The following is a 23414-nucleotide window of genomic DNA, read 5'->3' as shown; positions in this document are numbered from 1 at the left end:
GCTGCCTAGAAAGGGAATCTCATTTATACAACAGTGTGTGTGTGTGTGTGTGGGGGGGGGGGTTAATAAGAAAGAAAAATGCATGTTGGTTAGAAAGGTACTTCTGTCCTCTCTCTTTTACCTTAAAATGGCTGAGGCTTTTTGGGCACAACAAATCTGTTCCAGTCACTGTTTCTTCTGATTGAAACAAATTTTGAAGTAGATAATGTTGTTTTCAGAATACTGATCCAAAAATCCGTTCATGCGCATAACGATAGGAAATCATCATGTAGCTTTGTCCAGCCATTATTTTTTTTTTCCCCCAGCATGAATTTACATCATTAAGAAAAGTGCTGTGAAAATAAGATTCCTTTCCACTTCCAAACCCTGCAGGTAGTGCCTCTGATGCTGATAGTCGCCAAATAAATTGTTGTGCTCTTCTAGGGAAGTATATAAAATATGGTTAAACAAAGCCACCGATCCTGACCAAGAGGCTTTGCACAGTGATTTGGGAATTTTTATGCCTGTGGGGAGAGAATGCAGTTTTTCCTCCTTTGCGGGGTAGAATATTCAAAAGCACTTTTTGTTGTTTCGTGAATAACCGTATTAAAAGGGGAGGAAGAGATGTTATCTGTCAGACCCTTTTAGTGTCATAGTACCTAACTTTGTATAGCCCATACATAAGACTGCCAGGGATGCTTTTTTGGGATCCTCTTGGAGCGCGGCTTTTCTTTTTAAGCCTTTGCGTAATGGACTCTTAATCCCTGGGATGCTTCCTGCCCCGTCAGCAACGTCTTTAGCCCAGCCTTGATTTTGTTTACCCTTTCTAACTTAAAAAAAAAAAGAAAACCCTCACCAGGCCAAACCCTGAATCTACGAAAGACCCACGAGATATTTGTGAAATGGGCCGTGACTGCTTATAATTTGTAGGAATAATTACGGCGGGTGAGGAAGGCTGCGTTTGTCAGGAGCGGGCACGAAGCGTGTTGTTAAGCGCGCGGTGTGTCAGCGGAGCAGCAGGCTGCCCGGCAGCCCAGAATGGCTTCCTTTGTTAATTTGGAGCAGAAACACTGAAGCATATCCCGCGAAGGATGCTAATGAAGGGGCTGCCAGTAGTAAAATCCCGGTGACCTTTGTGCTTTGTGCTAATTTCCCTCCCCCCTTCCGCGTGGCCCCGGAGCCGCGAGCCGCCCGGCCGGGCCGGCGGTACAGTAGGCGCGTTGTCCCCGCGTGCCGCCCCCGCTGCCACTCGCACCGCCCCGCCTTAAAGGGGCTTTTGTTGGAGCGGAGCAGACGGACACGGAGCGGCAGGGTTCACGTTAACTGATTATAAATCACTTGCTTCGCCGAGAAAGCCGAAGCTGGAGCTGGCTAATGATCTAAAATTACCGGCCAATTGTTAAATTAATCCCCGGTTTTAAAGCAACTGGTAAATGCTTGACGGCCACAAAGGCACGAATGTCGAGGTGTTTTCTGGAGGACCTGCGCTCTGCGGGGTTGCTCCGGCCCCGGGGAGGCGAAAGAGCGGGTGTAGGGCTGAGCCTCGTAGAAACGCTGTGGTGCAGAAGGAAATGAGCCCTGTTTCGAAGCCGTGTCCATTTTAACTACGGCTTCCAGGTGCTGGCTGGAAGGCCTGAGCTTTGAGCTTTCGTCCTCTCGGGGAAGAGGAATCGCCAGCTGGCGCTTCTCTGTCGTCACCTTGCCGTGCCCGCGTTGCTGTCCGCCTGGCCGTGTTCTCAAATTCGTGGATTAAACGGTGTGCAAAGAGTGTAATGGCGAGTGTCAAGGCTGTCGCGGGAGAGCGAACGGGGTTTCTGCTCCCACGACTGAGGTGGGTCACCGTTCAGACGAGTGGTCCTCACACCTTTATCACAGCTTGAAAGCCGCTGCTGTACCCGGTGGAAGCGGCAGGTCTGAGGAGCCCCTGTCGGGTTTGAGGAGCCTCTGTCGGGTGGTGTCGCGTAGCTCTGGCCGCAGAAGCGGTCCTGGCCACCTCCTGAGGAGCAAGGTGGTGGGGAGCGCGGTGAGGGTGCGGCCAGTCCTGCTGCCCGAGGGCCGGCTCTGACTCGCCCGTGTCTCTCCTCCGCAGGCACCGTGAAGGTGAAGAGCTCTAACATACAGGTGGGCGACCTCATCATCGTCGAAAAGGTGAGTGTGTGCGTTTTGTTCGCAAAATGCTTTTTGTGTGAGCCCGTGGAAAATGGGATATTTCGAAGCCCTACTTGTTTTACAATAGGCTCAGAATATTGAGTGTCATCCTATGACATTTAATCACTTCTCAGAGTTTTTCTTGCTTCCCCCCCATCCTGTAAATAGCATCATAGTCTTTAGAAATAAGAACAAATCTCTGATTAAACACCAATGACCTGATTTTTTCCACTTAAACTACAACAATGTAAAAAAAGACAGCAGGACCCTATCTCTGACTATTAAACACAGGTAAAACACCAGATACAAAGGCAGTGTCAAAATGTTGTGTTGCGTGTAGACACCTGACACAAGTATTTGGAGACATAGAGATCCATGCGCAGGCCTCTCTATGTACAGATATATTTCCCATTTATGATGCTTTTTTTCACATTCTGACTGTGCAAGAAAGTGTGCACCCTAAAGCTATTAGTATGAAAATATTCAGTACAAAAAGAGGAAAATGGTGCCTGTATGCTCAAGACGCATGCTTTCCTCTAGCACAGGGCTTCTTGAAAGGAAAGCAGCGCTAGTCTAAAATTCCTTCAACCCCTCTAGGGTTACTCGCGAGCTCTTGTAAGCCTAGACGTTAGTGCAGGCTGGTCAGTGGGAGCTGGCACCGGTTATTGTTCTGCACTTGGGATTCTGCAGGGAAGCGATTTCGGGATTCAAAGCGAAATGAATGCCAAGCTTCGGCCTGACAAAGGAATACACATTCTCCTCCCGAGCCCTTTGCCTCGGCACCGTGGGGCTGTGGACGGAGGTCGCACACGCGTGCGGGGCTGCATGCACAATAATGGCCTTTCTTCTCGCAACAGAACCAGCGGGTCCCTGCTGACATGATCTTCCTGAGGACGTCGGAGAAGAATGGTAAACATCTGGAACCAATTGTCAAAATAGTCATTAACCTTTCACTGGTTGTTTAGAGAAAATTATCTTTTGGAAATGTGAAAGAAACAGATAACAGTTACATTTTAGGGAGACAGGGAATTTAAACACTTTAGTGGACCACCGCTTCTCATGTTATTATATTCTGATTTTGCCTGTTAATTAAAGAATGTAAGTAGTTGAATCCAGCTACCTCCCAATGGCTTACATTGTAGATGTAAATCACTTTTACTTGCTATTCAGGTCTGTTTTGTTAAGTGTGAGATGAGGAAATGTTTGATCAAAAGATTTGGAAAGCATAAAGACTAATGAGAATATTTCAGATATCTTAAAAATACAATGCAGCGTCTCACTGTATTCTGGCTGTTGGAAGGAACTGAGTGTGTGATGCCAAAATAACATTATTTGGATTCTTATATTGTTAACAAATGTTACTTTAAATCAGATACTGTTTTCAAAGGAAGAAAAGTATTCTAGCTATGAAGCCATTTCATGAGCTATTGATGTTCGTAAGACCCATCTAGAGGGAGCGCTAACTGCTGTTGAAAATCCACAGGATCTTGTTTCCTTCGCACCGATCAGCTGGATGGTGAGACGGACTGGAAGCTGCGCCTGCCTGTGACCTGTACCCAGAGACTGCCAACTGCTTCTGTAAGCTGCGTTCTTGCAAAATATTTTATTTGTTAAACAAACATATCTGATTTACCTGAAAAATGTTCAGTTCCTTCAGTTAATGGACTGTTTGAGGAAACTGGTTAATTTAGCATTGCTTTGCACATAACCTCCGTCAAACATGATGTTTTTCAAAACCCTCCAGCAAAAATAGTTTGCAGCTTTAAGAAAGAAAGAAAACAGGGAATCTGAATACTTGTTATTGAAGTTCTCTCTGTAAAAAGTGCAATAAATTTATTTTATACAAATATTTGGAGGAAGGACGTTCTCTAGCGGTGGAGTAGATAGTTCCTATGTGTGTAGGAGTCAGCAGTGAAATAGCTGTGCAGAATTAGTGTATGTTCTTGTCACTGTAGAACGGTTCCCGAAGACAAAGGCACCTTGAACTAAACATCAAGTGGTAGGATGTTCCTTGTTGGCCTTTGAAGACTAGTCTAAGTCATCAGTACTGAAAAGTAAAGAAAGTCATAGGTTGTCTTGGTTATTCAGGCTGAAATTTCTTTCATGGGGCACCAACAGCTAAGTAACTCCCAAGAGTCTCTTTGTGGTGTCACTTCAAGAAATACCCTTAGAAAAATACTCAATGTCAGTGAATCTGGGATAATGATTGCATTTTCTCCTAGATAGTTGGACTCGGGTAAGTAATATGATTTAATAATTATCATAACTTGATTAACTCTTGCTTGAAATATTTTGGTAGAAAAATTTGTATGTTATTAAAATGTGGTTGTCTAACTGTCTGCTAAAACATGTCTCTTCTATAGGACCTACTTCAAATTCGATCCTATGTATATGCAGAAGAGCCCAATATTGATATACATAATTTTGTGGGGACCTTCACAAGGGTGAGTCTTCCTGATATGTCTTTTAAATAATATAGGTAGTGTTTGCAGTGCAAACCTTTTGAAAGTTTCCAAGACTCCAGATATTTTCAGGAGAAATAAAGGGTTGCCATTCCTTGAACCTTCTTTCTTTTTTTCTTCATAAAAATCATACATGAATTAAATCTGAAAGAAATATATGGTTATTGAAGCTTTGATTCGAAGACGATGTCATAGGCCGTTCAGGGTTAAGGACCCTGCTCTGAAGGTATTAGATCTGAACATACAGATCAAGATTGGTAGTCGCATAATCATTGTGCCTCTTCAGGGACCACCGCAGACTCTGAATGATTAAAATTGTTCTCCCAGCTGTGAAAAGGCAGAGAGCAAGACACAAGGCAGTGTCTTGGCTAGGTGAGGCAAAAGCAGTCTTGATTCAGAGTCAGGTGTGGTTTTGCTTTGAATTGCATGCAGCCTGTGTGAGCTCAGTTATATATGCCCTCTTTCTCAGAGGGCAGTGGCTCAGAGCTGCTGTGAAATATCACTGTTTAAAAAAAGTCTTTTGACTTGATGGGAAGATGCACTGCCTGTTTGGGGCAAAAGGTTGCCTTTTTTTTTTTTTTTCCTCTCACCTCTCTCCTCTCACATCTCACTGGGACTACTAAAATTCTGAGGCGCATCTAAGACTTGTAGGGAGCTTTCAGAGGACACACAGTTGCATAACAAACAGGAGATGGGGCTTTTTGGAAGTTGTTTGCTGGTATTCTAGTTCAAAACTCTAAGTTTTGGGTTTGTCCTCTTATCTTTATGAGGTATGGTTAATCTGGTTTAATAGGAACTAGTCCTTGCATGGAATAGGCTTATATACCTTGGGGAGGCAGTTCTTTTATAAACCCTGAGCAGGCATTAATTTACTTTCTCATGCAAAGGTGCCGTTCTGTAGAATTAATCAGCCGGTGTCTGAGAAGAATGACACTTTCTTGTAACTGTTCTTCATTGGTGCATGTCAGACATCTTTCCAGGCATCGCTGAGCCTGGAAGCAGGTTCTCGGTGAGATCTTACATAGAAGGAGAAACACTTGTAAGCTGCATGAGCCAACAGAGAAGAACACTTTCCTGTAGCCCCAGGAGAGTTTCTGACAAATTCCTTTCTCATTTATAATTCCCAGAGGCGTTCAGCAGGAAGAGATACTTTAATAGATTGACTTTCCAACCCTTCCATTCCACTGCAACAAAGTGCTTGTGTTCTTAACCCAAATAGAGATTTAACTGTGTTTGTGAAAATCTTCCATCTTACCCAAGAAGCCACTACCAGCTCTCCCAGTGTCCCTGTCCACTTATGTATAACTCTGTCATACACTGATCTCTTAAATTACTGACTGGTTCAGGACTTTTTTTTTTTCCCCATGTTGTAGGAGGACAGTGACCCTCCAGTGAATGAAAGTTTAAGCATAGAAAACACCCTATGGGCTAGCACAGTGATCGCATCAGGTAAGGCACAGGCGTATGTAATTTTTTTAAGGGAGTATGTTAACAATTTTTAAAGCTCTTTTTGTAATGGAATAATGATCTCTGTCAGTTGGAGAAATTAGCTGTTCAAATGAAGTTTCCCACTTGTCCTAACACCTCTGGGGAACAGAGTTGACTCTAATTGCCTCTTGGACATTCTTAGATGAGAAAGAATTGGAGTGGCCTTTGGGCACTTCTTTAGCATCTAAAACCAGAATAGCACTTAATTGCACTCCACATTGACATTCTAATCTGTAACAGAAATGGTGTCAAATAGACACTGGTAATAGAAGCTAAGATGAAAGATCTCCAGGTAAGTGCTTCCAAAGAGTTCTGGTCTTGTATACTTTGAAAAAGGAAAAAAATAAATTCTTTGACAGATTTTGGTCTTTCTATGTAATGAAATTGCAAGGCATGAGATTAATCAATGTTCTCTGGTACAGGCTTGTCAAAACAAAAGCCTTGTTCCTCTCCTGTGTAGTGTGTTTGCAAGGTTTACAGGACGGTAACTGGAAGAGTGTGAAGTTCTGCAATAAAGTTCTGGGATTAAAGTTATTGAATGGAGAGGTTTCACAGTGCAGTACCAAGCTGTATGTGGAGTTAATAATGGGAAGGAACATGAACTTCTAAAGATCTTGTGAAACACTGAAAAAAAAATTGATTTGCTGTTTTAGTAGCAGAAAACAGTGAATAAATTTTATTCCTGTATGTCTCCATCTGATTCTGCTCTGACTGTTCTTTGAAATGTATTACAGTGCTGTCACAGAGGTATGACCAAAGGATCATAAAAATCTAGATGTCCAAGTATAGTTTAGTCAAGCAAGCTTTATTTACAGATCAGTAACCTACCTTCCTTCCCCCTGAATACATGTATTAGGACTGGCAGCTTCAAATACCAAACTTGATGCATCAATTCATCCTGCTGTTGGAAAAAAATAAAATAAAAGGAGAAATGGAAAGCCATTTTGTTGTGATTCTGTCCTGACCTTTCTTATCTCTTTTATTGAAGATTTTAATTCATATCAGTTCTTAATTCAAAAAACCTGTGTGTTGATCTCCTCATGGCACTTCACTGGTGTGGCTGAATTTAACACACAAGGCCGTGTTACAGTGAACCATCCTACTAAAACCACTGGAAAATGTCCCCTGCCCTCAGCAGGATCACACCCGGTGCCTATGCAGGGTACAAGCTCTTCGTCGGCCGTTCGTTTGGACACGTGTATCATGTGTGGACTTCCATGCACAAGCACCTTTCCCAAATGGAGGGCACAGCGTGCGCTCTGCTCTGCCTGATTAGTCGTTTGCTATTTTAGGGTCCTTGAGGAGTCCTGACTGGCACTGCTGCATCTTGACATCTGTATAAAGGCATGCAAAGACCTGCTCTTTGCCCAAATGAACTTGCATTTGAATCTAATCCTCTCTTCTGAATACAAACAAGGTTATTAGTAGATGGACACCTTTTTGGGCTCAGATAATATGAATAACACTTACAAATATTTTCCTCTTTCAGAGTGGTTTATATAATGCAGTCTGGTTTGAATATCCCTAAACCAATTAGAAACCAGTGTGCTTTCAAGCTGTTTGCTAGCCCTGATAGGTTTTTCTCCTCATTTTGTTTTATTTGATCAACATAATACTCTGTTTTGTTTCTCCTGTGGTGGTAATAAATATCTTGCACGGTGTATGCATGTGGTAGGTTATTTCTGTAAAGAAAACCTATTGGTTATGAAAAAATGTGGATATTATTTTTTTTCTGCAAGTGAAAGCTGTCAAGTTGTGGTGAGCCATCTTGCTGGAGCAGCCTTTGCTTGAAGATGAAGCAGCGCTATGTGGCTTTCTCCATCTGCTGCCGTAGTAGGAGCAGGTCTGACTCTGATTGTTTGCTGCTGATTCGGAGTAGCTGTGCCATCTGCTGATTTGAATTGTGATGATCTTACCTCCTCCTGCCATCTGGCTCCAGAGACTTGTTTTTTTAAGGGAATGTTTCCCAGCGTATTTTTAGAAACCACCTCTTTTGAATTAGTCCTATTTAAAAATAATTCACTTGCAGCTTGTTAAAACCTTGGTCATTAATGGGAGCAGGGGAATAGCAGAGTATAAAATGGCAATGTATTTGCAGCAGTGCTTTTTTTCAGTGTTGTTTTTCTCCATTTTTACAGACCCCTAAAATTTTCTAGTAGAAACTTGGACCTTGGCAATAGCAGCTTTTAAACTTTTGACAGTAGCCAGCTTTTTCTTAGTAGCCTTTTGCAAAGTCTTTAAGAGAAACCTGTAGAAAACCAGTGGTTTATAGCACTAAACTGTATTATGTTTCTGCAGGAAGAAAAGGGAGAGCATTGTTGCTCTTAGCTCTCTAGAAACTGTGGGACATAGCATTAAAATATATTGATAGGTTCCCAGCAGCTCCATCTGTTGCAGTAAGGTAGGAGTTAGTATGATTCACCTTTTGGTGGGAACAGCAACTAGACAAATACTTAGTTTATACTAAATTGTAGATTTTAAAATAAAGTAATTCTATTTTTAAAAGTTGTTGGAATTCATTGGTTTTGTTCTGACTGTAGCAACCTTCCCCAATAAAGAAGAACTATAGCCCAGAGCACTGATTTAATTTTGACACACTTAAAACATAATGAAGACTTTGATCTTTTTTTAAAAGCAGACCAATTGAACTTAGGCTAATGAGTTTGTAATTTCGCAGCTTTACTAGTCATTTGATTTTGCTGTTGGTTTTGTAAATGGAGATCAGAAGGAGAATTATCATGTAATGGTGAGAAGCACTAAACTTTAACCAGTGTCTTCTCTGAATTTCTGTTGATGCTGCGGGAAGTGCCAAGTCCAGATGAAGCTATCCCAGCAAACTTTGCTGCTACTGGCATGGCTCCTTTCACTCCTGGGAGCTCAAGTTCTCACTGCAGGTACAGGATGGTCAGGGTGACTGTTTCTACGCCAAGAGTACTTTGGCCTTACAGAATATAGATGTCCTATCACAACAGAAGGTGTTCGCCTTGCCATTGTAGGCTAGTTGTATTGATTGTCTGGGAGGAGAGGTACAGTGCCTCAGCATCTGTGGGGAGGGAAAACTGGTCCTCACTGCCGTTGTTGCAAGGTGACAGGTTGGACGTGGGACCTTGGAGTTCCCACCAAGAAAACGGACATTTCAGAAGTACTACAAGCTCCAGTTTTCATGTAGATGTAACTGAACCCAGTGGTAAAGTTCAGCTGGATGTATCTAAATAAGCACCTTCCCCAGTTATGGAAGGACCTGAGTGGTTGGTGCCTGTCCTTTCCCTTCCGGGCAGATATAGCATCTTAATGCTTGGGTGCTGATGCTGTGCAGTGCTGGTGGGTGCTTGCAGAATTCGTCATGATGCTGCTTAAATGCTGTCCAAGCTAGCTGGCGATATCTTGCAGCTCAGGACAGAGTGGATGGAGGATCATTATATGGTATAAAGCAAATTTACAAGCACATAAATGGGATTTAAGTGGTGAGAGGAAAAACTTGAAATCTTTCCTTCTTAGCAGCTTTTACTTATAGTGGAAGAAACAACTGACATCAAAAGGCGATCAGGGAAAGGTGAGAGAGCAAAGGAGTTGACTTCTCTTTCCATGCTTATTAGTTGATGTGGTGTCACGTCAAGTATGGGCAGTGTGGTTGCAGACTGCTGACTTCTTGTAGGATGTCTTGTGTTCGGTGTCTGTGTTCTTGGGTTTTATATTGCAAGTACCTACCCCTTTAGTCTCTGGTTGCTACTGCTTCTGCCATTAACCTGCTAGAAAGCCTCTCTACATGTTGAGCCTGTGGCTACAACAACAAGCCTTTTTGAGCCATTTTAAAGAAAACAAACTGATGTTGTTCTCCCTAGACTGATGCAGGCGCTGTTTTGTTTAGGTACTGTCGTGGGAGTTGTTCTCTACACTGGAAGGGAACTGCGCAGTGTGATGAATACTTCAAACCCAAGAAGTAAGGTATGGTAAGGAAGCAGAGTCTTATACTAAATAAAAGAGAGAGATTCATAATCAAAAAAAAAAAAAAATCCAAATGCTATGTGTACAGGGAGAACACCATATGAATATTGATTAACTTCCAGAAAAGGAGTTAAGATAGTTACTGCAGCAGAACCTACTTCTTATTTTTTCAGTCCTACTCTTACTTGTGTCATCTTATTTATTTATTTTTTTAATTAGTAAAACTGTTATTCTATACAGTTACAATGAGATGCTTTTGTCCAGTTAGAATAGGAAAGTTTATTTTTCTGCGTTCTTCTGCTCTAGCAAGGTCAAGACAAGTGGTTGGGATATTTCATATAGGCTGCAGCTCTTGACAGCATGAGTCCCTCTCACACCTCTTCATGCATTGCTCAGCTCCAGAGGCTGGAAGTCTCATTTATTGAGCTGACAACAGTACTGTTTATATATAAAATTTGAACATTTGTAATCTTTTAAATAAGGAGAAGCTGCTTATTAGTTGGGAATGACTCTTTGGACATGGGAATTTGTTCTTTGTGCAAATACTACCTTGAGCTAACATCTTCACTGGTGTTATTGAAATGCGTGTTTGATTTGCTTAGATTGGTCTCTTTGACTTGGAAGTGAACTGTCTCACCAAGATCCTGTTTGGGGCTCTTGTGGTAGTCTCGCTCGTCATGGTGGCCCTTCAGCATTTTGCCGGCCGCTGGTATCTTCAAATCATAAGATTTCTCCTTCTTTTCTCAAACATCATTCCAATTAGGTAAGGCGATTGCCAATTTTTCCCAGGAAAATATTGCTTCCTTTGCATATTCCTCCATGTTTCTTATAAGAATAGACATTTAAATTCTTACCAACTCTTCATTTGACAACTGAGCAAATCTAGAAATAGAAATCAAATGACTGTTTAAACATAGGAATTGCTTGGCCATTTCTGCTAAATTCATCTAGCACATTAGCCTGTCTGCTGTCCATGCTCTGTAACTTAGGCTATACTTAGTTATTTAAGGAAGTAGCAGTTTGGTTTCCCCATGGTGTGAGTATTTTGGTAGAATTAGCAATAGACAGACTTGTAGAGGCTTTGTAGCTCTCAGAGAATGTGGTGCCAGGGAAACCAAGTGCAAAATGAATCTGGAATATCTTCAGAAATAGTAGACCACAAGTGCCTGTTGCAGGCAGACATTTCTCACCGTTCAGGCCACCTGGTTTCTCTGATGAGAGGAGCAAAAAATGGACAGAGAGATGTCATATTTATACAGCATTGCGATGTTCTGTGTTATATAGTATAAGGATTTATCCTGCCTTGATTTGTACTGCCTTTGAGAGGATACTGAAAATGTAATGTTTAATTACACTGTATTCATAAGTAGATTATTCCTTTCAATGTAGGTCTGGGTTTCATTTCAGTTCCATTTTTAACCTGCTGTCTGATCATCCGTCAAACTGTCCTCAGTCATATATGTCCATCTTCCTCTCAAATTATATATGTTCTCAACAAAACTTTGTCATATATCTTTTTGGATTACTGTACCACTGGAGCAATGCTTAGCTCTTTTCCCCCATTTGCCACTTGACCACTCACTTTGAATATACTTCTCCCTCAACACCCCGTTTGGCTGCTCCATTTCAGTATGCAAGACCTTTTATTACATTGTGGCAGTTCACAATGATTTTATGCAGTTTTACTGCAGATATATTTTGTTTTTCTCTTTTCCCTTCTTCCTGTGTAGTTTACGGGTGAATCTGGACATGGGGAAAATTGTCTACAGCTGGGTGATCCGCAGAGATTCCAAAATCCCTGGGACGGTCGTTCGGTCCAGCACTATTCCAGAGCAGCTGGGGCGGATATCCTATTTGCTAACAGACAAAACAGGTGTGTTTCTAGAGAACACAGTTTGGGGTCCTGATATTTTGTCGTTGGGGGTTTTTTGTTACATTTTTGACTAGCCAGAGAGTATAATGAGAGATTCCTTTGGGCTGCAAGAAGCACTTCCTGTCACCTTGGCAATAAGATTTCATCGGTTTTTAAAGTATTTTGGATGCTTTTGTTCTGAATTCTGCTGCTGTCTTCCTGTTTTCAGAGCTGTGCTCGAGTTCAGAAGCTGTAAGCTGTAACCAAAAGCTTGATCTGACGTAAAACCCTGCCCCTGGTGAAGTTGTTCCCAGAAGTTTTCTTTGGTTCCAGCAGCACCAGAACTATGCCCACATGTTCCTGTTTACATTGACTTTTGGGTGAATAATCTCATTTTCACTGGTACAGTGAAGTCCACCACTGCTTCCTAGGAGAATCTGCCCTTGGGTTCATGAATGCCATCGCCTTCCCTGGCCTCAGCCTGCACCGAGAGCCCAGCACAGTAACCAGTTATGCTCCTGGCCCAGTTTCTTTTTGATCTAGGATACAGCAAGGAACAGAACTTGCATTGGGAAATAATGTGGTGGTTAATGCTCAGGGTCCGGTACCACTTCTGTTACAGGAACCCTTACGCAGAATGAGATGGTTTTCAAAAGGCTTCACCTGGGCACTGTAGCCTATGGTCTGGACTCCATGGACGAAGTGCAGAGCCACATATTCAGTATATATACACAGGTAAAATTAAATTGGATTGCTTAACTTCGTGTTCACAAAATGGTTTTCCAGATCACTGGGCTACTATTGAATTAATGTGACAGGGGCTGGCTATTAAATTTTACTTTTTGGAAAAATATGAAGGTCATTGCATGCTTAACACATAAATACTGTCACAATTGCTAATTGCATTTGTAGATTGTTTCCACATCCAGCAGCTTCAGCTGCCACAGCACGTGCAGAGATGTAGTATTCAGTACAGTTTTCCGTAAGTAATACAAGTGTGTATGTGTGTGCCTGTATCTTGTTACTGTAGTCTGATTATAAAATAGCATATTTTATTTAGATATTCACTACTTATGGCAATCACAGCATTTGCTTTGTTGAGAAGTTAGCACTGAGTAATATTTAGTGGATTATGTTGCTCTTTGTAAGATTGCGTATGTGGAAATAAGAAAGGGAGAGAAACTGTCAGTACTCAGTGAGCAGCAACAGAGATCAGCTTACTAGTACTGCTGCTGTAGGCCTGGTGGTTAAAAAAGAAAAAGGTAAATTAGGAAAGGAAACTAGGATTCTTTGAATAACACAATAGTGACTTCTCAAAATCTTATGTGATGCGTAACTGATGCCTGCTATTAAAAAATAGCTGCAGCTACTGGAGGTGGCAAAAGCAACATCTGAAGTATGGAACAGGAGAATCCTGTTTCGAGAAGTCTTTCCTCTTTCAGTGTTACTGGATGAGCCAGGATCCATAATGTCTTCATCTCTGTTCTTACAGTTTTAGTTCAGTTTTGTACAAAAAACAGGTAACGCTGCATTACCTATCAGGTTCAGCAAACCGTGTTCCTTGGCATATTACAGTGGAGAAGATGCTTATTGGCAGAAACATCATATAAGCATACACACTTTTTTCTTAAAACAGGGGGTGAGGCTTTACTTGAGGATATGACTATATTTTTTTAATTTAGAAATGTAGTAGTTTGTTGGAAGCTGTCAGTGGCTAATGCCCTTCTGAGTGGTGCTTACAAAAGATTTAAGAGTTGTCACTAATTATGTAGTTAGGGAAGCATTATTTTTAATTTGCTGTTAATAAGGGTTCTTCCAACCTGCAATGCTTTCTGCAGCTAGAAATTACTTTTGGGGGGACTTATTAACTATTTGATTCTCTTTTGTAAAATGTGATTCCACAGATGCAATCTGCAGTGCTTAGTGATGGATTACTATTCCCGTGTTGTAAGCCAAGCATTTTCAATTCTTAATGGTTGTGAAATTGCTTCATTCCTAAGAAACGACAGAGGTAGTTTTCAAAGTGCTTGTGCTTTTCCTTAAGCAAATACATCCAAGGCAGTAAGCTGGATTTTACATATCACATTGTTTTTGTTTTGCTCTAGAGATTTTAGATTGAAGTGCACTTTCTGTGCCCCCGTAAACTGAAACATGAAGCCTGCCTTCTTACCTGGGAAAAGGCACTCTGTACTGTAGCTAGAACTCTTATTTTTGGATTTTGTTCATGGTGGTAGAGAAGATGCACAGCAGTTTTCCTTGAACTCAGTAATCTAGTGGCCTAGATTTTGCCCCATCAGACTGTCAGGCTTTGATCTTCTATTTTTAACTAAGCATATGGTAGCTGATAAATATCTGGTATTTTGAGTAATCATCTTTTTCACTGGCATGTGTCTCAGGTAGCATTTTCCAACAACACAATCTTTGAACATTTGTGGACAGATGTTGTAACTAACTACCTTAGCCCATCTCTCTTTTTTACCTCTGCTTTCACAGCCTTGTTAGCGTCTGCTGCTTCTCCTGGTGCTGAGACCCAAAAATGACTGAACTGTACTTTTAGTGTGTAAACAGATTTCAGATCTAGTTGACCCCATTTCTGTATTCAATCTCCAGAGGGCAGAAAACTTGACTAGTTGTTAATTACTTTCCAAAATATTCAATATTTGTAAAGGACATTTTGAATGGGACCGAGGCCAATATGTAGATAGTGCTATGTGTCAATTTAAGTGCACTTCAACTGCGAGTTTACTGTTGCTTTGATTTGCTTAAAGGCCTGTCACAACAGTGATGATGAGCAGCAATATTAATTTTGAAGATCTTATGTGTCTTAGTCACTAGAATTTGAAAAATAGCATTTAATTTTATGGAATTAATACTGGTAAAAGGGTATGTCCAATAACGCAGTTGTCATGACAAAGTTAGATTCCTTATAATGAGAAGCATTTGCTCGCAATGATTCATTTTGAACTGTAGTTCTTATTCTTTACTCTTATTTTTACCACGTTGTGGCCTTTGACCTGGAAGTGAAACTTTTGTCCTCTTGACACTAAAGGTTAACAGAGCAGGAAACTAGATCACTGTGTGTCCCCTCTTCCACCAGGATAATTTAGTAATTGTGCAATTATCTGAGGAGTCCCATTCTGATACTAAAAATAGTATTAAAAATTAAATGAATGCAATTAAGATTTTCTGGATCCATACGAGACATCTGTTTTCTGTTTTCAGCAATTATATGCACTTACATGTGAAAACCCAGTTGACTCTCAACTTCCAGAGCCATTGGTCTTTTGTGGGGTAAAGAGTAGTTTCATTGGGTCTTGTGCGACTTTGGTCTTTCACCCATCAGTGTTTTGTGGATCTGCAGCAAAGGGCTGTTTTCTCCATGTACTGCTCGAGTTTAGATAAATCTCTTGGGGCACTTTCCCCCACCCAGAATACTGTTAAGTTGCGTTAGGCTGGGGAATGTTCCTGTGATGGTGGCACAAAGGTGCACAGAGTCCACCTCGTTCCAGGGGACGTAAGAGTCTGCAGCTCCTACGTAGATGGCCTTCACGGAAGGAAATAAAATCTTTTTTCCTTATAGTAAGAGTCTATTCTACTTTTCTGTTCTCTAAGCAATCTCAGGACCCACCCGCTCTGAAGGGCGTTACCTTAGCCACCAAGGTGCGAAAAACCATGAGCAGCCGAGTGCACGAGGCAGTGAAGGCGATCGCCCTGTGCCACAACGTCACACCAGTGTACGAGTCCAACGGCGTGACGGATCAGGCCGAAGCCGAGAGACACTACGAGGATTCCTGCAGGGTGTACCAGGCTTCCAGTCCCGATGAGGTTGGTATCCATGTGGCCTGATAAAAATATAAATCAAATTTTGCGTGTTGCACAGAAAAAATTTGTTAAAAATGTTTCCTGTTGGTTACACGTCTTGGATACTTTTTTTTTTAATGCAACTAAGGTAAAACAAAGTAGTTTTCTGTTAATTTCTATAATTATACTTGCTCTTCACCATTAAAAGCTCGAAACATGAAACTTTCCATAAGAGTCCTACCAATGATATACTGAGATTGTATCACCAATTTGACTGCATTTGAAGGGTTTGTTCATTTATTGTTCCAAATAAACAGACTTGCCTCTGATAATAATCTTTTCACCTTCAACGTGAGAAGAGAAGCTGGCTTTCCTCATTGTTAGAGGTGAGAAATTGTTTGCACAGAAATCTGTTCATTGTTTAAAATCCTCAAATAGCCGGGCTTCTGAGGCTGTGTGTGTATTATTGAACGACTGGCATGCAGAGTTGGGTCCCGATTTCACGTACCATTTAAAATATTCCCAATAGTTTCTTTTCAAACACACAATTAATTCATTTCATATAATATGTTCTTGTCTGCGTTATATGAGAGCTGCTTCTCTGCCTTTCCCCCCCTCCATTGATGTGCCTACAGTGACAACGAATGCTTGTTCTTCTCTGGTTTTACAGCTGACATACGATGTGTGTGTGCGTGTCTGCTCTCGCTCTGTAATCCAGCTCTGCGTTCTGCTTACCTGTTTTTCTCCTCTGCTGTGTTGCTCTCTCCCATAAAGGCAGCTTTACAGAAAGCAAATGCCTTCGGATTGAAATGAGATCTGAATGATTTCCAGATGGTAATTTTTGTGATCTGTATTTAAGGGTGGTTCCCCCCCCCCCCCCCCCATGCATTTACTGGCTATTTATGCACAGATCCTCTGTTTATTTACTTGTATATTGTGAAGTCAATGATATTTCTTTTCTTTTTTTGTTTTATGCTATTTTGTCTTTAAAATATTTACATAGCAATTTGTCTGAAATACTCAAGGGTTTATTGTTTGTTTGTTTTTTGCTATAACGTGATAACTAATCCTTCCAAGGTTATTGTTTAAATTCTTTTTTTTCTTTCTTGTGGTGTCTTAAGTAGAGAATTACAGCGGATTCAGAAATCAGATATGCTTTGCTGCACTGAGGAAATCTTGTCTAGCTCTTAGATATACAAATATTGTTTAGACATGCTCTGCGTGTGTCATGCTAGAAGGTACAAAATGCAGGATCAGCACAAGTTGAGTCCTTGAGACGAGAGCGATGCTGTTAAATAACATTCCCTGTAGGGGAATGGCTTTGGACTCCTGTTAAAGCCAGCCTTTGAAATCCTATATCAATAAAATATTGCCATGGCAGGGAAGGTCAGTTTATGAAATGAGTACAAAAACTTGTATTCTCTTTACTTTAACAGCAAGGGTAATTTCTACCAGTTGGCATAGGATTCATTTCCTGTAACAGAAAGCAGGATTTCCTAAATTTGTTTCCTGTGCACGCTGCCATTTAGAGCTCTTGAAGTATCTTTATTCAGATATCGGTTACAGCCTTGGGGCTCTGCAAGCGTGTCAGTTGTAGCCATACAGTAACTAACAGGGGAAATGAAATAGATATAATCTGATCGGAGATAAGAGTGCCTGGGATTCCTGGGCAAACAGTCTTTAACCCCAAGAGCTCTCCGCAGCTGCCAGGACATGAAAGGGTGCACCGAGCCGCTGGCTCTGCCTGTCGTCGGCGCGCTCGGCAGCCCTAAATGGGACATTTGTCGAGCAACTCATAACACAGGAGGATCAATTTGTCTCTTTAGAATGAAATTTATTAGTCGATATCCATTTCAATGGTGGCTGGGGTAATTTAATTGTCAGAGGGAAGTTTGGGGGAAGAGTATGCCAAGTTGCTCCAGCTGCTTGGCTCTGTAGTGCGTAGGGCTACGTCAGCCCCGACTCCTGGAGTGCGGTAAGGAGATTTATCGATTTCTCTTCAGCAGTGAGCGCGGACCCTCTTGATATGCGTGAGGGGTTTCAAGCCTGGTCGAATCTCGCTTGTTTAAGCTGTAAAAATATTTGTTCATCTTGAATGTTTCTCCTGTTATGCCTGGGAGCCCATATCTGTGTCAATGGTGAAGAGTAAACGTCCGCCATTTCGGACTGTTCTGAAAACGTCCCCCCCAAAAGGAGGGTGCCCAAAATCTGCCACGGCAAGCCTGCGCTTTTGTTGCAGTTGCTACTGCTTGTTGGCACGGTGGCACTTCATAGAGGCAAGGCCCCTCTGTGTCACATGTTGAATAGGGGTGGCAATTTAAACGCTTTTAGTAGATCCGATAGGAACACTTCAAAATTATATCACTTTTGGTCTCAGTAATTAAGTACTACAGCGGCTGGAAAGTGGCATGTTAAAAGAGATCAGCAGTGCTTCGTCTCCGCTGGTGCTGGATGCTGTTCACCTGGAGGGCCGTTAAGGGCTGAACGAAGAAGTGCTCTGGGGCTGAAGCTGGCTCCGGAGCAGCACGGGAGGAGGCGAATTTCTTTCATGACTCTTCCCCTTCTGTTAGCGTGCCTTTTTGGAGGCTTCGTGCCATCTAACACCAACAGCGTTGCACAAGGAAACGTGGTTAGTGCAGGGTATATTACGGGCACGTGACATAGCACGTATCGTGTGCTACTCTCCCATCTGTTACTCTGCACGAAGCTTTTCTTTTGGGAGGTTTAAATGCCTTGTGACGTAGGATTTAAATGAGATGCCCAGCAGGGACGGAGGGAGGAGATATTTGTCAAGGAACATAGCAAAAGATGCTTTAATAGGCCAAGTTGGGAGCAGAGTTTTGCAGCTTACGGGCATGGACACTTGAACATTTAGTGCTGCGTGCACTGCACAAATGCTCGTGTGACACCATGCTGTTAAAAATACTCAACAATTATTTATTAACCAGAATATTAAAAGCAGAGCTCAATCTCTGCTCTGGAAAACTGTTAGGAGGAATTTCCAACTACATCCTTTCTTAGTCTAAGGGTGTCTTGAAGAAACCTTGGAAAAAGATAAGCTTGGAAGATCCTTTGACATTTTTCTAACTTTTGAAAATATGCCTACAAAAACTTGCTAATATTAATTGATTTAAAGGTCTTTTAAAGCAAAGCCAAAGCAACTATTTTTTTATTTGATGATTTAAGACCGTCTTAAAAAAAAGAAAGTCCATTAAAGACTTGTCCATTAAATTGGAGCATGATAGAAATATCCTTTGGACTGAAGAGTGTAAACTGGTAATGACACTGGGTAAGGAAGCAAGAGATGATGAGATGAATCTGCATATTGACTTACTCTGTTTTGCATTAGTGTTTCTGGCTTTGATATTTGTAAATCCAGGGCGAATGCAAAGTTTTTCAGATTGATTTTTATGAAATCTCAAATGAAGTAACATGTTCAGAAAGTAAGTGTTTATAAACAGGATTTCCCTAATGTGCCCAAACATAGGTTTGAGATATCTAGGCTTGTGCAGAGGGTACCTATACCTTCACTTGCTGAAGGATTGCCCTTCAGGACCTTGTAGCCGAAGGAAGGCAGGCAAAGACCTTGTACGAGGAGCCTAGGAAGGCTTTGCAGCTGAATCAGACAGCAGCTGGGCTACGCAAATCCTGAAAATACTATTAGTAAACTTAAGGAAAAACCCACTACTGTATCAGAGCAGTTGCATACAAAAAGCCTCATTAGACTGAGGACTCAATAGCCTGACCCAAAGGCCATTGGTTTTGTTGGGAAGTTTGGACTGGACCTAGGTGCTCTATCCAAAGCCGTGGTTTGAGTGCTGTGGCTAAGCTGGTGTTTGACTTTTTCTCTCCATGAACAAGAACAGTTTGAGCTTATTATAAAGCACAAGTTTCAAAATAAGATTAGGTATTAATGATTTAGTCAGAGCGTTACAGTAGTTGTTTCAAAGACTGTCATGGAAGGTAAAGAGGTATTCAGTCCTGTGAGGAATAAATTGAATGCTTCCTCCTGCTTTACAAGAAGTTAAATGCTACAAATAATTATGGTTATACAAATGAAAACAGAGATAAACAAACCTTTCAGTGAGCCTGTGAACAGAATGACAGGAAACAAAAGTGTGTTTTTTGTTGTTTCTTTTTTTTTTTCTTTTTTTTTTTTTTAATATAAACATCTCTTGGATGAGAGATTCGTGCACCCTGTGATTTCTGTTTATTTACCAAAGAACTTGTGGCACGTGAGCGGACACAGCAGCTTTCCTTCTCCCAGATTTGCACGGGTCCTGGATCCAAACCCTTTCCGGCCCGGAGCCTGGGAGATGGGCAGCGGGGCTGCACCATGCCCGCAGCGGGCTCATCACAGCCACTCTTATGGGTGAGGCTGAGCTGCCGCATGGGACTTGGGTTCGGCCTGATGGTTTATCTGTTGTTCCTGCTGTCCATGCAGGGCACGACGCCGTTGGATTCCTCCGACGCCTCCCTGAGCCGCTCCATGGCCTCCGTCACTGCCATCCTCTGAGCGCGCCGCGATTAGCTTGTGTCCAGCACCCTCCGCGGTTCTCTCCTGTTTGGTTGCAACCGTAGCTGCATCCTCCAACGTTGTTTCATGTCCAGCACCCAACAGCCCCACATGACCTCTCCGCCCAGCTCTCTTCCATCGGCCTCCCTTGTTTCCAACCAGCGGTGATGCTTGCGGTGGGCCCGTCCTGTGAGCCCAGTGCCGGAGCTGCTGCTGCGCTCGGGTTGGCTCCTCCACTGACTGTTTTTTGCATTTTGTGTTATTTGCCAGACCAAAGGGGACGCGGTGGCTCGTGCCATAGGTTACACTGTCCATAAACCCTCCCCTGGCCAGAGGGAAGCTCTTGCAGGGCCAGGGCCCTAGGGAAAACCGCACTGAAGGGATCATTTGTTCTCATCACGTGGTGAAGGTAGAAAAACGGATCTGCTTTATCGTGCCGTTAATGACTAAGGAACTTCTTTTCCAGCTACAACCCGCTGTCCCTTCCCTTCTGGTGCTCCCTTACGTGACCTCTGGCCCGCCAGCCCCAGCGGTCGGCCTGACCTCTAACCCTGCTTGCGTTTAGGTGGCCCTGGTCCAGTGGACTGAGAGTGTGGGCTTAACCCTGGTGGGCAGAGACCAATCCTCCATGCAGCTGAGGACACCGGGTGGCCAGATACTGAACTTCACCATCCTCCAGATCTTCCCCTTCACTTACGAAAGCAAACGAATGGGAATAATCGTTCGGGTAAGTGGCTTTGGATAAGTCTTTGTGAATCTCCTGCTGGCGTAACCTGAAGAAGAAGGCATGACGTGTTTGCTGTCGGTAGTGGTGTTCTTCCTGGGAGACTTTTACAGTATCTCTTATCTCTGGTGATAAACTGCTTCCATGTTTTGCACTAATAGCTTCACATTGCTGGGGTGGTTTGGTAATACAACTTTTTTTTCCTTTCCCATGTTCTGCGACGCGTGCTGTTGGTATCCTGTGGCATCCTTAGTCCCTCGCTCCAAGTAACAGCAAAACAGCAGGGAACTAGTGTGCGTGCACGCGTCCCCAGCAGTTCCCGCTTCCTCTGGCTGCTCCTTCCTGCTTTCTTTTTCGATTCCTGTGGGTATTTTCCGGGGCGCGTTTCAGGGGTGCAGCCCCCTTGCCGCACAGCCGTGCACGCGGGGCAGCCCTCTGGCCGGCCGGGGCCGTGCAGCCGCTGCTGCCAGCGCCGCCTCGGAGGCAGCGAGGGGGCCGCCGAGGAAGGAGGGGTCCGTCCCAGGGGGCTGCCAAACCCAGGGCCCTGGAGGCGCTGGAAAACACTCGGAGGATTTTTGCTGCAAGCGCGAGCAGGAGGGTCTGGGGGGGCGGACGAGAGCTGAAGTCTGAATATCGTGGCTATCCGCGCACCGGACCTGGGCTCAGAGGCTTTGACAGTTGGTAGAGACGCCAGGTTCTCAAGCCTGTTGTTTCTAGTGATCCTTAAGCCAGTGCTTCCAAAAGTACGGTCGCACTTACCTCCCCGCTGGGACCGAGGCTGTGTTTGCCCTGCCCGCGTTGTCCCCTCCCGCAGCGGCTGGCCCAGGCGAGGAGGAAGGGGAGCGCGGGAAGGAGCGCCGAGAGCACCACCACTCTCACAAGGAGGCCGGGCGGCAGCGGTGCCTCCAGGTAGCTTCAGCTGGCTTTGGAGCCCCGCTCGGCACCCTTGGGGGTTGTCTTCGCTCTTCGTTGTGGTTGGAAGTCCCTGCCCTTCCTCTCGTGTCCTCGCCGCACTCAGGCTGGCAGTCAGCTTGGGGCTGGGGCTGCGGGTCGAGCCGGTCACACGTGATCCCCCTTCCCAACCTCTTCTGCAAGCAAGACCAACCTCCAGGAGTGGTTCACAGGTCCAGCTTAGTGTGTCTCCAAAGCAGTCGTGGTGGGTTTAACTTGAGGGGTCATGGAGACAGCGACAAGAGGGAAGGAGGAAGGGGATCGCGGACTGCTGCCACAGTGAATAACTTTATCCTGCATCAAAGTCAGCAGCAGATAAGCAATAGCAGCTTCTTTGTGGTATGCTGGAAATGCCGCCCACACCTCTGCCAGGCACCAAAACTCGGCAGAGCCCGTGGAGGTGTGCAAGGCGAGCGTGCGCACGTGCTGCAACTGCAGGGAACTCGGGAGATTTTTTTTTGAGGCTGTGTAATATAGCTCACAGATACGGTGAGGACACGGTACCATGAGTACCATGAGTTTGAAAATAGCAGGCGTAAGGTGAACGGGTGCATTTGTGCAAGCAGGTGCCTTTATCAGCGATGGCAGGCACAGCACAGGCTACATAGGTGACCAGGTGAAATTGTACCCATAACTGTGGTTGTGTATACAAATACAACATGAGATCAGACTCTCAAAAATAAATAATCTCAAAAGAAAGAAGAAAGTGTAGGTGCTAAAAACAGTAGAGGTGCAGAGTTGTCACCATTATTATCATTCAAGAAAGTACTAAAGTATCAATGTTAGTTGGATAAATCACCCAGTTAAAGTAAGGTACTTCCATTTGCCTGCAAAGCAAACAAGGTGAAGCAGTTTAATTATCTATAAAAGAAATATTCTAACATCCTCGTGTGGGTTTTTTGTTTGTTTTGTTGTTTTTTAACCAAAAGTGCAGACACGTAATCTGTACCAGGAATCTAAAGCACGAATATGAAACCTAATCCAGAGCAGGATACGATTTGCTGTATCTTTTTGTGTGATCAGCAGCCTTGTCATTCAGGGTGGGCAGAATGAGTAAGATTGATCTTACTTTTACTTCATGGTAAAATGGGGTTTCTTGGATATACATGTTGAGGTACCTGGAAATTTGATGTAGAGAATATCTTCTGCCTCTTGTGTTAAAAATTACAGCAGTACAAGAAATGCACCTTGTTTTTAGTTGGGAATATTTGGGGTCAGTATCTCATATAAGGGCCTCTTCTAGAGCAGATTAATTTGGTCTGCTCTATTAGCTGAATTTTTGTAGTTTCACAAATCTGAACTTCTTTGGAGACCTGGAGGGGCACAGCCCCTGTCCAGAATTGGCACTATGGAAGGATAATGTGAAATTGGGCAATGCAGTGGTTGTGTTCAACAGCAACAAAAATTAAGGAGAACTTCGGTGTTCTTATTACCAAAAGGTTTGCCGATAAAGGTGGAACTGTAATGTGTTCACATAATATAACTTTTTGCTGACCTATGAATGCCAATCTGTGTTTAGCACAAACTGAAATCGCTAAAGCTCCTGCA

General features: G+C 43.1%; 1 protein-coding gene across 4 annotated transcripts in view; it reads left to right on the top strand.

The window, feature by feature from the left end:
• The window catches only part of ATP9A (ATPase phospholipid transporting 9A (putative)), a 66195-nt gene that overhangs the window by 20540 nt on the left and 22241 nt on the right, over nucleotides 1-23414 (top strand). For all 4 annotated transcript variants that reach the window (XM_064521528.1, XM_064521526.1, XM_064521529.1 and 1 more), the window contains 11 exons: nucleotides 2069-2127; nucleotides 2985-3036; nucleotides 3611-3705; nucleotides 4491-4571; nucleotides 5963-6038; nucleotides 9946-10022; nucleotides 10625-10785; nucleotides 11753-11895; nucleotides 12497-12609; nucleotides 15487-15699; nucleotides 20757-20918. In XM_064521528.1, coding sequence (XP_064377598.1) covers nucleotides 2069-2127; nucleotides 2985-3036; nucleotides 3611-3705; nucleotides 4491-4571; nucleotides 5963-6038; nucleotides 9946-10022; nucleotides 10625-10785; nucleotides 11753-11895; nucleotides 12497-12609; nucleotides 15487-15699; nucleotides 20757-20918 — 1232 coding nt within the window. The remainder of the gene's footprint in view (nucleotides 1-2068; nucleotides 2128-2984; nucleotides 3037-3610; nucleotides 3706-4490; nucleotides 4572-5962; nucleotides 6039-9945; nucleotides 10023-10624; nucleotides 10786-11752; nucleotides 11896-12496; nucleotides 12610-15486; nucleotides 15700-20756; nucleotides 20919-23414) is intronic.

Source organism: Dromaius novaehollandiae, chromosome 16 (assembly GCF_036370855.1).
Source record: "Dromaius novaehollandiae isolate bDroNov1 chromosome 16, bDroNov1.hap1, whole genome shotgun sequence".
NCBI lineage: Eukaryota > Metazoa > Chordata > Aves > Casuariiformes > Dromaiidae > Dromaius > Dromaius novaehollandiae.
Note: the sequence above shows the minus strand (reverse complement) of the source record. Positions and strands in the feature narration are given on the sequence as shown.